Here is a 13,916-nt window from a genome sequence, read left to right on the forward strand (position 1 = left end):
TTTTAAACAAGCCTTTGAAGCAGACCCAGAGAACAGCAATTCTTGTGTATATTCAGTGGTCATTGACTTCAGCAAGAGCTTGAAGTAAGCTGGGAATGCACAGTCCACAGGAGGTGAAGGGAAGTGCTGCATTTGAGTTTTCAGTTGAAAACTGAAACTGTGTTGTTGTACTTGCTCTTTCAGCACCATCAAATAACACTAGGCACATTTTCACCCAGATTAGTCCCTTGTTCCTTCAAGAAGTCTCACTAGCAGCTCCTACTAAAGAGTGATGGAGACAAACATCCTTAGCAAAGAGAACAGTTTCCCCTTTTCAGAAAGACGTCTAAAAATCAAATGTATTGCAGGATAGAGGGAATATTTTTTGCTTGATATAGAGAGGGTAAAGCCTTTTTTATGTTGTCTCATCAGGCTGTTAAGCTGCTCTTACAGAGTTGCTGTGTAAATAGTGGCTTGAGCAGAGTGCAGGCTACTAAACATGTTTATGTTTGTAGGAAACAAATAAACCTGCCTGAAGTTTCTTTTAATGCACTTCTACTCTTGATATATGGCTTCTCCTACCCCACGCACTTGAAGTAGTAGCACAGTTTATTGCCATAATAGCAGTAGATAATTCAACTTGCCTTTGCTTTGGAAAATGATTGATTTTGGAAAAGGATACGTGTTTGCTTATAAAATCTTGCCAATGTTTTGATGAAAGTACTTTGTTTTCTTAAAAAATTTTGGGAAAGTACTCACTTTAATTGCGTTTTAGATTGTCCTAGCAAAACAATGATAAGACGATAAACGTAATAGGAACCAAAGCCAATTGCCTCCTGCTGGGTTCCTCAGATTAATAGAGGAGCCTGAACACAACAAAGCCCCCATGTAATGGGAGGGGTGAGAAAGAGCTAGGACAGGTAAGCATAGACCCAAGAGCAAGAGTAGTGTCTGGGAAGCCTACAGATGGTCTAAGCATTGACACAACTTCAGTCTCCAGTTTCAAGATCTTCATCCCACAGAAACTGAGCCTTTTGCCTTTCTTGTCTCCACATCTTTTTCGCCTCGTATCCCAGCAGATTCAGCCGTCAAAGCTTGGAGGCCCTTGTGTTGCCACTAAGTCATTGTGTCCAGTTGTCACATATAGAAATATCCATACAAGCAAGTTGGCTCAGGAGGATCTTTATTTTCATACTATAAATAATTCTGTTTCAAAACCTTGTGTCAAACACAATCTGTACATAATGTGGGAAGCAAATAAAGGGAGTGTCTGAGATGCGTCAGGGATGGTGGTCCCCCACATCTGCAGAGCAATGCATTTGTTAGCACATGCATGCTCCTTTCACGTAGCAATGAAGATGTGGTTGCACAGACCGATCACCGAAGTGCTCATACAGGGCACTGAGAAGAGCTATCATCCGAGAGCTATATATCCTGATGCCCACAGTGCTACAACTTTGTCGGTGCTAGCATACATAGCAGATTTGACTTACCACAAATACCATCGACTGTAGTTGCACTTTCGTTCTCCAGGCTAAGCATTCAGAGGTACAGTTTTAAGTCAGGCTCATTTATCACAGCTGTTGACCTTTCTCTGATTTGCCATCGCTGAAAGGTTGCAAATGTACTTAGACTTTCTTTGGCACATGGCCTTTCACCAGGCAGTTCCAGCCCTTCCTGATCCAATAGTGGGTAGATTTTGTGGCTCTTAGGAAAAAACTGTGATCTGACAAAGTGCTTAGCTCAACTCATTTTCTATTGATTTTAAAAGTAATAGGTTCTAAAAATGAACAATATTGTTAAATGCACTTATGCATTTTTTATACTATTAGCTTTGGTTGTATTTAGAAGATAGCGGTGCTTTACTCAGGTTCAGATCCCTATAGTGCATTTTTAAATCTTTTAAAAATCCTTTAGAAGTCCTTTTAAAAATTGGTATTCAGAAGGATAACAGTAATGCGAAAAAGTAGTATGAGAGCAACTGCCATGACCTTATGGTGAGGCTAAGTGTGATGAGCTTGATAGCGAAAACCAGTAATGATTTGAAATCTTCCTTTCCAAATGCCTTTATGGAACACCTCCCTTGGCTCCCTTCATGTCTGTGACCTTGGGTGGACTTACTAATTTTATACCATTGTGTCTAGTTATTAGTAGATTTTTTTCATGTTCCATAACAGCAAACTTTCTCACCTGCAAAAATAATTTCTTTATTTTTTTAACTTCTCTGTTTGAAAGCATCTACAGAGCTGTCTCTGGTGGTTAGCGCGTCTCTCTGCAAACCCTCTGGGGAGACTCCCCTAGCTGAGGGCTCTGCCCTCTCTGCCCCTTTCCCCTGTCTGAGGGCAGATGTGAATACCTCAAGTTTCTTCTCTTGGAGTATGTGAATACTCCATCTGAGGGTGTCTAGGGGTTGTCTGTACAGAGAGGATGTACAGAGGGTGCCACGTAGCCAGATGTATAGGTACCTTGGAGTGCAGGCTCGCAGGAGGTGATCCATCCTCAGCCGCAGCACAGATCTGTGGCCTCTCCCCAGCTCCAGAAGCTCATACATCTGGTGCAGCTGATCATTAAATTGAACATCAGGTTGACTAAGGTTATCTTTGTCGTGGTTTAACCTGGCAGGCAGCTAAACCACACAGCCATTTGCTCACGTCCCCCCAGTGGGACTGGGGAGAGAATCAGAAAAAAGGTAAAACTCATGGGTTGAGATAAAGACAATTTAATAGTTCAGAAAAGGAAAGGCCAATAATAATAATGATAAAAGAATATCCAAAACAAGTGATGCATAATGCAATTGTTCACCACCTGCCACCGATGCCCAGCCAGTTCCCAAGCAGCGACCGCACCCCCCCAACCAACTCCCCCCATGAAGTCATATGGTGTGGAACATCCCTTTGGCCAGTTTGGGTCAGCTGTCCTGGCTGTGTCCCCTCCCAGCTTCTTGTGTGCCTCCAGCCTCCTCGCTGGCAGGGCAGTATGAGGAGCTGGAAAATCCTTGACTTACTCTAAGCACTGCTCAGCAACAACTACAACATCGGTGTGTTATCAGCATTATTCTCATCCTAAATCCAAAACACAGCACTATATCATACTAGGAAAAAAATTAACTCTATCCCAGCGGAAACCAGGACAATCTGTCAAGTGATTTTACAAATGGGGAGAAGCCATGGCAGGGTTGGTTGAAATATGGCAGAGGCATCAGGGAGCAATAAGCTAGGGAGAGTTCTGGATGTGTTTCCTGATGTGAGTGACAGAGTGAAGTGTCTGTACAGAAGAAACAAGCTTACCTCATTAGATATGAAATGTACTGCTGCCTGCCACTCAGAAAACCTCAGGACCCAGCATCGGTTTTCTCATTCCTCTCTCTGCTAGGACAGCTGACCGAATTCAGAATTGCTGAGCAGTTCACCTCAGCTAAAGAAATGGAGGAAGAGGGAAGCTTGGCTTGGCACTTCCGATGCCAGGCACCTTTTCCTCCGCAGCAGTCCCATAGGCAAAAGCTGCCATGGCTGTTCTCCAGCCCTCCTTGCAGTACCGAGATTCAGCAAGTAGTTTTGCACAACCATGTTTAAAATATTAGAAGAGATTATTATCTGCCAGAAATGGAATTTATCAGATAATCCTCTACCATTACTCTGTTTTTCAATTTGGTGCTGCTTACAAAAAAAGAAGGTGGTGGAGCCCTTCATAATGCTGCAGGGAAAAATGTTGGAAACCTTTTTCTTTGCCCAACAGCAGAGAAATAATAATGTAATAATAATGGTGGTGATGATGATGATGTATTTCATTATAGAAATGTAAGAAACCTTGGGCCAAATCCCACCAACTATAGTCAAAGATACCCCCAAAGACCCCAAAGTTAACTGCCAATTTTTGCCTGGCTGAAATTGCCAAATTCTGCAGTTTCCATCCAAAACCGTAAATCTTCCCAGCCCCTCAGGCAAAGCTTTTGGTGATCCAAAAGCGAGCAAACAGTTCCGGGGCTGATGAATGAGGCAGAACAAAACCGTACTCACTGACTGGGAGCAGAATTGGCTCTGCAGTGCTGACAGGAAGAGGAATGTATGGTGGTCAGTTGACTTGGCACAAGCGTTAAGGGGAACACATAGGGAATAGGTATTTACTGCATTAAGATGTCGTTTTGCAGCCCCATTTCTGCAGACTCTGAGGAAGCCCTGAGGGAAGCTTGTGCAAGAGAATGAGCTTGCAGACTCTATGTGGAAGAAAATTAAATAGGGAATTTTTGAAAGAAACTGAAAAGAGAAGGGAAAATTAATTTGCTGGTACATGAGATCACATAAAACTCCCTTGGAAGAGTTCCTAAAGAAAGGATTGTATTTGTTCTGGAGAGGGAGCAAACAGTTTAGGCCTACAATTTTATTGCCAAGTCTCGTTTTTTAACCTGCTTTCTTTCTGTTTTCAAATCCCAGAGGTAGCACAGTGGTTCCCAGAAAGTGCAACTGGTCTCTTCTGATAAGGTCTGATAGCAGAGGTAGAGAAAACGAGCTGCCATTTGCCTTTAAAGACTCCCCCAAATGTACTGTCTTGTTCTTCCCAACGGCAGTTCCCTTTGCTGTAACTTCTAGGTAAACAGTGGGAAACCAGTTGCTCTGATGTTAATGAGGGTGTTGAGTTTGCTGGGTTAAGAGTTGTCCGCTTGGTGTATAGCATCAAAGAAGGATCTGACTACTGCAGTTCCTCTTAACTACTGAAGGGGCCAATGAAAGACTACTGAGCTGCTCCAGTGATATAAATTAATAGAGGCAGCCAGCCAGCCCAAGGGAACTACTTAGCTGGAATCCTGCTTTCCTGTGTGTAACCTCAGACCCAACAAAATAATATGAGAAATGTATCAAGAGGTACCTGCTGATTCTGGGAAGGATCAGGTATGCGTTACACTCTTTTAAGAGAAATTACTCAGCCTTTACCAAATTTAGCAATTAAAAAGGATCATACCAATTTGAACTCTAAAAATTAAACTGATGGAGAAGACTAAGAGATCAGTCCAGGAAAACAGCTAGACAATGCTTTCTGGAACAGAGATGCTTTTGGAGGTTACCAAGCAAAATGCTAGAGGCTGCTTAAGTGCAGGAGGTCAGACTAAATGAGTACAGTCATCTTGCTGGCATTAAATATACTCATTCTATCAAAATAAACATCCAGTTTCTATCCACACTGCTAGGACTTGGAAGACATCATTCAACTTCGGACATGTAGCAGAAGTGTGAGAACACACAGAGAAAGCAGAAATCAGTGATGCCCAGGTATTCCTTAGAGCAAAATAAGAGTATCTAAAATCATCAGACCATAATGATAAACAACAGAGACAACTGTGGCTCCCTAAACTGCACTTGCACCAGAGCTATAGAGTGTTAATACTGCATTTAGTACTGTATAAAGACAGAGAAAGACATGACCTCTCTTAAGAGTGATCAGCAGTTTGACAGCCTCAAGAACAGAGATACCAGGTTATTGAACTTAGTGTGGGTACAGATAGGCTGGGAGGAAGGTGAAGACAAGCTGTTTCCAGGATCTCAATATACTGAATAAAAACATACCGACATAAAAGAATACTGAGGCTGTGAGGCAGAACTAAGTAGATGATAATACTGGTGATCCTTACTATGGCTATGGATAGGAAGGGATAGAATTCCCACTTCAGGTGTTGCATACCATGGTGGATTAAACAAGTGGAAACTGTGGCCTAGTTGCATCTTCCAGGGCATTTGGCTGTTTGGCAGAGCACTTCTTGCTTAGCCAGCCTGGAAGAGCTGGCAGGCTCAAGGTCCATGGAGACCCTACTGCTGTGGCAGAAGCTCAGGCTGCTAAGTAGCTTGCAAGAAGGCAGCCATTTCAGTGTGTGGAACCCAGAGGAAGGAATGTGTCGTAATTACTGAAGTCCATGTAAGCCACTGCCATGCTAGAAAGTGTTGCCCACTGGGGCAGTAAGTACCTTCTGTGGGTTGCAGAGCAGAAGCGAAACTGAGCCCAAATTCCTCCAGTGGAAATGTGACTGGAGGCACATCTGCGTGACCCTGGTGCCACTGCAGGTCCTCATTGATTTCCGTGGTTCGCATGTGGACCAAGACATGGACCCGCTTGTAGCATTACTGCCTAAATCTGTTGCTAGAGATCAGAGACGTACTGTTTGGTATGAGTGAATCAAGGGTACAATTAAATGTTTTGTCTGGTCTGGGGAAACTAGATTAGCTCTAATTTGCTACAAGCAAATTTCTGTTCCTGAACTGAACCGTGGCAGTATGTTTAAATAATGCATGGAACAGTGGTCTTACCTGTATTAGAGTGAGTAGGAATCAAAGGTTCTGCTGAATTTGTCACTGACTGCTACTGTGTGCCTATTCCTGAAGCTGAGTAATAGTCATTTCATTTTGTACTGCTAAATCCTTGAAATACCTCCTCTGTGGGATGCTTACATAATAAGTCACAGGTTTCCAATTATTTATTGCCTCTGTCTCGAGTATATTTTGCAGGGGTTTTTTGCAGTTTATATACATTTATTTGGTTTACTACCACTTTGCATTCTAAGAACAAATCATCTATAATAAAAAGCACATTTCCTTGTGAGCAGAATCAATTTCCTTCAGAAGTCTTTCATTCCCTGATTAGTGTGTTACATTTGGTCTTCACTAATCGCATAGTTAACTGTGAGCAATAAAGTTCTTAAATAAACAAATGCTCTGGTCCAAGTCAATGTTAGTCATAATGGACAGTTTCTCACTTAAATTTCTGAAATACAAGATGTGACTGTGCTACTTAGGCACTTACATTCACATTAAAAGTATAGCAATTAATGCCAGATCTGTTTTTTCTGCAGGTCATTATATGTTATTAACAATTAAGTCTCAGCAACAAGTTGACTTGATTGCAAGTCAGTAATGCAGCGGGAAGTCTAAATGGGTGTGGTTTTTCAATTACTTTTAAAGGTTTGGGATTATGGCTTTTTTTTTTTCCCCCCTTTGTGTTAGCCTGCTCCAGAAGCACTCAGTGGGAAGGTAATGAAGTAGAAGGTTTGTACGTTACTACATCTTTCCGTGCTTCCTCTTTATTGGTTTTATTATTGTAGACTTTGAAACATAAGGAGAAGTTAGCTATAAGCCATTCTTTCTGGTCAGTGTTGGATGTGTATTAGAGAGTTACGTTCTCAGATGGAGGATGCATTTTTACTAACTGTGAACAGGGGTAAGTCACTGCGGATCAGAAAATGTGAGATGTGGTGGAAACCCCATCATATGGCTGCTGTAGCAAAATAATACCTTTCCCAATATTGAATTTAAACCAGCATTTGTTGGAGAACATAGCTTGAATCATGACTCCCTATGGTCCAGCAACCACTCAGATTAAGATACGTGGTTTCCCTAATGTCTGTCAAATATTGTTGGAAACCACGCTGGCTAGGCTGTAAGGTGAACAACATTACATGGGTGGTATCAGTTCCCTGGAGAAATCAGAGGGGAGGGGGGGAAGACAGAAAATAACTTTCAGCCAAAATATATATAAAAAAGCATTGGTGTTTATTTTAAAAACATCATGTAACACTTCTTTAGAGTTTCTATGTATGCGTGCTTAATGAATGAGAAAAAGGAAAGGCTCTGTTTCTCAGAGGAGCCGATGACTTGGAAGCTGAGAAATGTGAACACCAAACGTTCTGACTAGCCTTGAGTTTGGCTTGTGTGCACGATCATTTGAGTGGGGTACTCCACACTGAGTCCGCGTTTGGCTTGGGGGTTAAAAATAAACCAAGGGTGTGAGAGACAGACAAAATAAAACTATGTATTGTAGACTCTTGCATTAGGAGAATGTGGCCACGTTAGGAGATAACCCCACTGTACCGAGCAGTGGCTTTGCTGTGCGCAATGCGGTGGGACACCTTGGCCATCGCTTCCAGCCTGGGGGCCAAACACTACTAATGCATGAATCTGAAAACCACCGATTCCTTGCTGTCTAAGTTCTTCACAGCATCCTGGGCATCGGTTACAAGATATATATAAATCTTTGCTGCCATAATGAAGGTATACTTAAGCTAACTGAGGAGATTGGGAGCGTATGGAGTCATGACTGTGATAGTACCTCAAAGTATTACTGTAATATTGTGACCATTTTTGACTGAAGTGATCTACCAGCATTCAGGGTGTCATGAGTTGCCTCTACTGATGAAGGAATTGATACTAGAGATAGATATTTCCTTTTCTTTTTATTTTACTTTCTATTTCTAAGCAAAAAGTATTTATTTTCTATTTTATTTCTATTTGAAATAGTGTATTTAAATTAAATGTGTATATTTTGTATATATGCCGTGATCTAGTGTATACTTCATGTCTTGCCTCACTGAACACAGACTAATCAAATATAAGATGGGTTCTTTGCTTACAGTGTCCAGAATCATTAGAGTCTGCACTCCGTCCCAAATCCCTGTTATAGCTTTTATTGATTGTCTTTGAGCCCCTCCTGTCTTGTTCTCTGTAGCACAAATAGCACCACCAAATAAGTGATCTCCCCTTGCGATGTATATTTTCAGACCACATGAAAAATACTCCAAGCAGCAAGACCAAACTCTTATTCAAGCATCCTACGTGGCCTGTGTTTTGGAAGGAGACTCCCAGTTTCATAAATTAACCTAGTTGCTTAATGTACATCTCAGAGAAAAGCTGTCATGATGACCATTAGTTTTCTCTAACCAATTTCTTCACTTGTTATTAATATAAACAAACAAAATGATATTAAGGAAGAAGAGAGAGGGAAATCCTTATTTTGCAGTAAATTTTTCATGTGAGGTTAGGCAAATGGGGCATTAAATTGGTCAGTTCTGTAACCACAACCCCCAGATCACATGTGTATCACTGTGCGAGTGAATTTTGCATGTGTACCTTCTGCCAGGGAGTCATAGCAGTTTCTACATCAGTTTGCAGTCCTCAAAACATCTCTAAATCCAGTGCTATTTACAGCCTCACCTGTATATGTTTAGTGTTGAGCTGCTCGCTTGCAATGCTAATGCTTTTGGGAAGTGTCCTGCATTACACTTTAATTTCCTGATCATTGGTTTCTTTTAATTACTCTGAAATTTGTTTTAGAGAAGAAAGCAATGACAATCAAGAATACAGGGGATTGCATTTGAGGACTGGAAACAGAATACAGAAAGGAGCCTTTCACTTCAGAGCTGCTGGTAGGAATCCAGCTCAGCTTCAGACTTAGCAAAAATCATTACTGTGTGATGGCTTCTTGGTGCCTTGCACTCTACGTCCACAAATGAGTCAGCGTCCACATTACACAAACCACCAGAACAATTGGTGCTACTGTAATTGGGAGTCTACTGGCAGCATCAGTGGAAAGGGCAAGGACTTGAATGAGCATGGAAAATGAGCTGCTTTCTCCCTGCTCCCTCAGGTCACCTTTGAGACACATCTGTGTGAGGAAACTCAGAAGAAATTTGATCTGTGGTAGCTCCCTTCTGGAGATAGATGGAAGACTTTACTTTCCAGTACTGACAATCTGACACCCACTAACAAGCATTATATTCAAGAAAAATAAAGATCGTTATGGGATCGTTTAACGTGTGAAAGCATGAACTAAAAAAAAAATTGCTAAGTGTGATTGAAAAATCAACAATAAAATCCAAATGCTGACTTGAAATAATAGGAACAGAGCCAAACAACTATTATCAAGCATGACCACCGTTGGCAACAATTGCCTCCCTCAAAAACACAGGGAAATCCTGCTCTTTCATTAAACCATTGAACAATCTCTTCGAGTTGAACCCCTTCTAGGCAAAAATAAAGGAGTGCTTCCACTGTTCAAACATTCTCTTTGGAGATGAGAACGTGGATTGATAGAAGAGATGTTGGACTTTATTCAGCTTGAGATGATGCCTTGATGTCATGGAAATAGCAACTGGAAGAGAGCACAGGACACCATAAAGAGAGGGCTGGGACTGCCAGTGTGCATGTGAGTCAGTGGTGGAGGTTGGAAGGGACCTCTGGAGGTCGTCTGCTCCAACCTCTGAACTTGGTACTTCCACTGGGTTGTCTGCTGTGAAGTAGGGAGGCCCTCATCTTACAATTTATATGCTACCATTAGTAATCCTAAAAAAGCCTGCCTCTGGCAGGAAACTGGTCGTGTACTACCGGAGATTAATTTAGCCCCATAGTTCCTGTAAGCTTCAAACAGTTAAGCTGTGAAGATGTCTCTTAATATACTGAAATGACACAATTGCATGTGCTGATTACAGTGGTGAATGTGATATGAATTTTTGACTAAGTGAAAGTAAAAAGAATGTGTTTGATGTCAAATAAGTGCATTAGCAAATCTGAAATGTTCTGAGACAGTTTGGACTATTTGTGAATTCATGCCAAATTCAACTAAAAATAGAATAGAAACTTGAACCTCAAGTTGAAGTTTTCCACTGCAGTTCCTTGAAAACAAAACATTTAACATTTTCATGTTAAAACTTAATTGAAATAACTTTAAATTGTTTTAAGAGTGCCTCAGACCCAGAAAGTTCATTTCTCAGTATTTATTTTGGTGTGTGGGAGCGGGGAAATTCAGAGCAACCCAATACAAAAATGTACGTGTGTTTGAATGTGTGAGTGTGTACATGTGTTTGGGGGGGGGAGTTGACCGCAAAACTGAAAGAGAAATTATTTGCTCTCTAGCTGTAACCTGCCACATCTCTGCTTTTGTATTTTTGGGCTTCTCTTCAGTAGATATACCAGATTGTGTAGTGTTGTTTGTATGGAGGAGACAAGATTTAGATCATTCCCAGTTGTGTGGTAAGCAGGATTTGAAACCTAGGGCTGTGAAGGTGGAAACCAGGTGTAACTCCCTGCTCCTCAGTCTCTTATGAGATACACCTGTATCGTGAGGGGGGTGGGAAACAAGCACATCCTTTCAGGGTAAATATGGAGAAGTATTGTGGAGCACCACAAAGGTGTGAGGGATGCTTCAAAGTTTCTGGGAGCCAGGGGATAACAGCGCCCAGAACACAGATTTCAGAGTTTAAAAAAAAAAAAAATTGCGAGAGGATTTCAGCATCCTGTATGACACCACCGGTTTCTTTTAGTGAAGAGTATGTGGTGCATATTTTTCCCTTTTCTATGACCAGTGCTGAATTCCTCAGGGGACTGGTGATTCTGCAGATAGGGTGCTGCAGAAAGCTCGGTCCCTCGGGCAGTGCCTGGCCCTACCCTCCACAGGCAAGGCGGAGAGGGGCCCGAGGGGCTTGTTGTTAAGCAAGGAAAAATCTGCACGGAGGCTTTCCGCGTTCGATCAGCCAAAGCAAGATGCTGAATTCAGCAGAGGTTGAATTTATAAGAACAGCAGCAGGAGGTGGGATGAGGGGTTTAAATGGCGAAAAAGCTTTTAATAGCAGTCTTTGTATTATAATAAAAGTGTTTGTTTCAGCGTCTCTGCCAGCCAGTGTAAGCAATATAAGTTTATGAGTGGCTGATATTTTGTGTAATAGAAATGCATTTGTCTGTCGTGAGTGCCTGTTACTTGGCAAGCAGATGACTGGTCATATTATTACGCAGACTGTTGTTTCCACGGGCAAAGAGGGATATGCATCCTTCTTAATGTGAAGAAAAACCTTTAAAGGCCTAAACCATAATGTGTAACAACACAAAGCAGTATGTGTGAAAGCAATGCATAAACCCCATTGACTAAACTAGTACAGGATAAGATCACTATTGAGAAATATGGAATTATTTTTGAAAAAGAGCCTTCCAAGGTAAGTCAGAGGCCAGAAAATGAACTGCTTTTGTAAATTTCCTGCAATACCATACAGCTAACAAGGTTACACATGAATGAAACCATGATGTATGATTTGGCTTCTTATGCATTAAAAATCCTTTAGAACTATAACTGCAGTGTTCATTCCCAAATGATTTTACTTTATGTATTTATTTAGAGAAAGCTAAAACAGTTTGCGATTTATGTGTATTCAAAAGCTGCATATTTCCGAGACGATAAAGGAAACCTGAAAAAGAAATTACTTTCAGAACTCAAATAATAATATTTTAAAATGCCTAAGAAAATGCATTAAAAATGAAATAGATGTAAAAAAGATAAAATCTCAGTTGTTGGTTTTTTGCTACTTGATCATAACAAGTGATTGTGATGCACACATAAAACTGGATAGCATAGATTTTTGGTCATCATGTGTATTTCATTTTATGTTGTGCATTTGCCCGAACAGTTGCTTTGCACATTGTGAATTCTCTTGTGTGTCAATGTTTTGAAACACTTAAAACTGGAGATCGTATAAAATATAGCTGTTTACAACATTCTAAATTTGTGCATAAACTCTCACACAGATTTTGGGTTTGTGTACGCATACACAAAATCTTAATTTTGTATTTCTCTAAGTTAAGTATTTAAGTATTTATGATAACATGATGAGACCTAGAATGTTTCATTAAACTTCAAAACTATATAAATAATACTTGAATATAGGAATTGGGTAGCACACCCTTAAGTATTTGTGAACTTCCACGTTTTTTCAAGCACCCACATCTTTCTAAGCATGGTCATTATGAAAGTCCAAGTTATATATAGCAGTGGTGCTGCTCAGGCTATGTTCTTAATAAGCAACTCTAGAAAGTGTGCAAGCTATTAAAGGAATACTATTCCATACCTTTATACCTCAGAAATATTAAAGGAATGTGATTTTTGTTGAAATTACCACTCTTAAATAATGCCATTGTATTAATTTCTCTGACCTTTTAACAGAAAAAAATAATCACTGAAGGGGATTCTAGGAAAACCAATTGTCTGAGGATAAAATTCACTCAAAAGTGCTGTTATTTTGCAAACATTGCTATTTAAAGTACCTTTAATGTAATGGTTTTCAGCACATCCACTCTGTGATGACTGCTGTCAAGTAAACCTTTATGTCACCCTGCTCAGCAAAACCTTTGTACTACCTTTGAAGCAATGTGCTGTTAATTGCTTTCTTCATAGGCGGCTGGATGGAAGAGACTATGTAAATAAGGGTTTCACATTAGTGAGCAGAGATAATTAGAGATGCCTGACTTTTTTAAGGGGAAGAGGTCAAATTTTCTTGAGTTAGGTAGAATGTGGACTTTGGACTAGGATTTCCTGTGTCTTATGTGCAGCCTGTCCATTCCTGATACTGGCTTATTCTCAGGCACTATTTTCCTGTGTCCCTTGTAGCTGTGCAACTGTCTGTATAGTCTTGCCTAGGCAGAGCAGAAGTCTGCGAGTGACTCCCTGTCCTGTGGGCAAGATGTCAGAGGAGTGGTCAGTGAAAGAAGGAATGATGTGGTTCAACCAAAAGCTTTTTTCCATTGTGCCACTAACCCCCCAAAGCCCCCAGTGCCCCCACAGCCCTGCTGGGAAAATATGATCAGAAGTTAAAGGTTGCCATCTAATGGTGAACATATATAATACAGTCTTCATGTTTTTTCTTAAATTATCTTTTCTTACCTTTCTCTATGTACCTGCAAGTCCTTTCTTTGTAAGACACTAGAGGAATGAGACTGATGTTTTATTCAGATTTTACCTGGGGTGATATCTGCTAGTTCATCAGTAAGAAGATGTTGCAACTGAATGTGAAATTCCAGCCATTCAGTTTAACAGAGTTCTAATTTCTTAATGCTTTTTCTATGAATTCAGATATAGATGAATGTTCCTTCGAAAGGACCTGTGATCACACCTGCATCAACTACCCTGGAAGCTTTGAATGTCTCTGCCATAAAGGCTACACCTTGTACGGACTGACGCACTGTGGAGGTTTGGAAGCTGAGTTTTGCTTATCTGTTTGCTTGGTTGCTTTGTGAACTGTTTACTGAGACACACATTTTTTAGCTGAAGATTTTAGAACTGAAGAAGATAAACCAATAAAGTTAAAGCTAAAATAAAGCTAAAATAGCGTGAGCTGGGTGTGACTAAAATTTCAGCATCTC

General features: G+C 40.7%; 1 protein-coding gene across 1 annotated transcript in view; it reads left to right on the forward strand.

Annotated features, from left to right (window-relative positions):
- The window catches only part of SCUBE1 (signal peptide, CUB domain, EGF-like 1), a gene marked incomplete at both ends in the record, with an annotated part of 172,554 nt that overhangs the window by 135,646 nt on the left and 22,992 nt on the right, over window positions 1-13,916 (forward strand). Inside the window, one exon of the mRNA XM_009579193.1 lies at window positions 13,627-13,743. Within this exon, the coding sequence (XP_009577488.1) occupies window positions 13,627-13,743 (117 nt within the window). The remainder of the gene's footprint in view (window positions 1-13,626; window positions 13,744-13,916) is intronic.

This window comes from Fulmarus glacialis, unplaced genomic scaffold (assembly GCF_000690835.1).
Source record: "Fulmarus glacialis isolate BGI_N327 unplaced genomic scaffold, ASM69083v1 scaffold7086, whole genome shotgun sequence".
In the NCBI taxonomy this organism is placed as follows: domain Eukaryota; kingdom Metazoa; phylum Chordata; class Aves; order Procellariiformes; family Procellariidae; genus Fulmarus; species Fulmarus glacialis.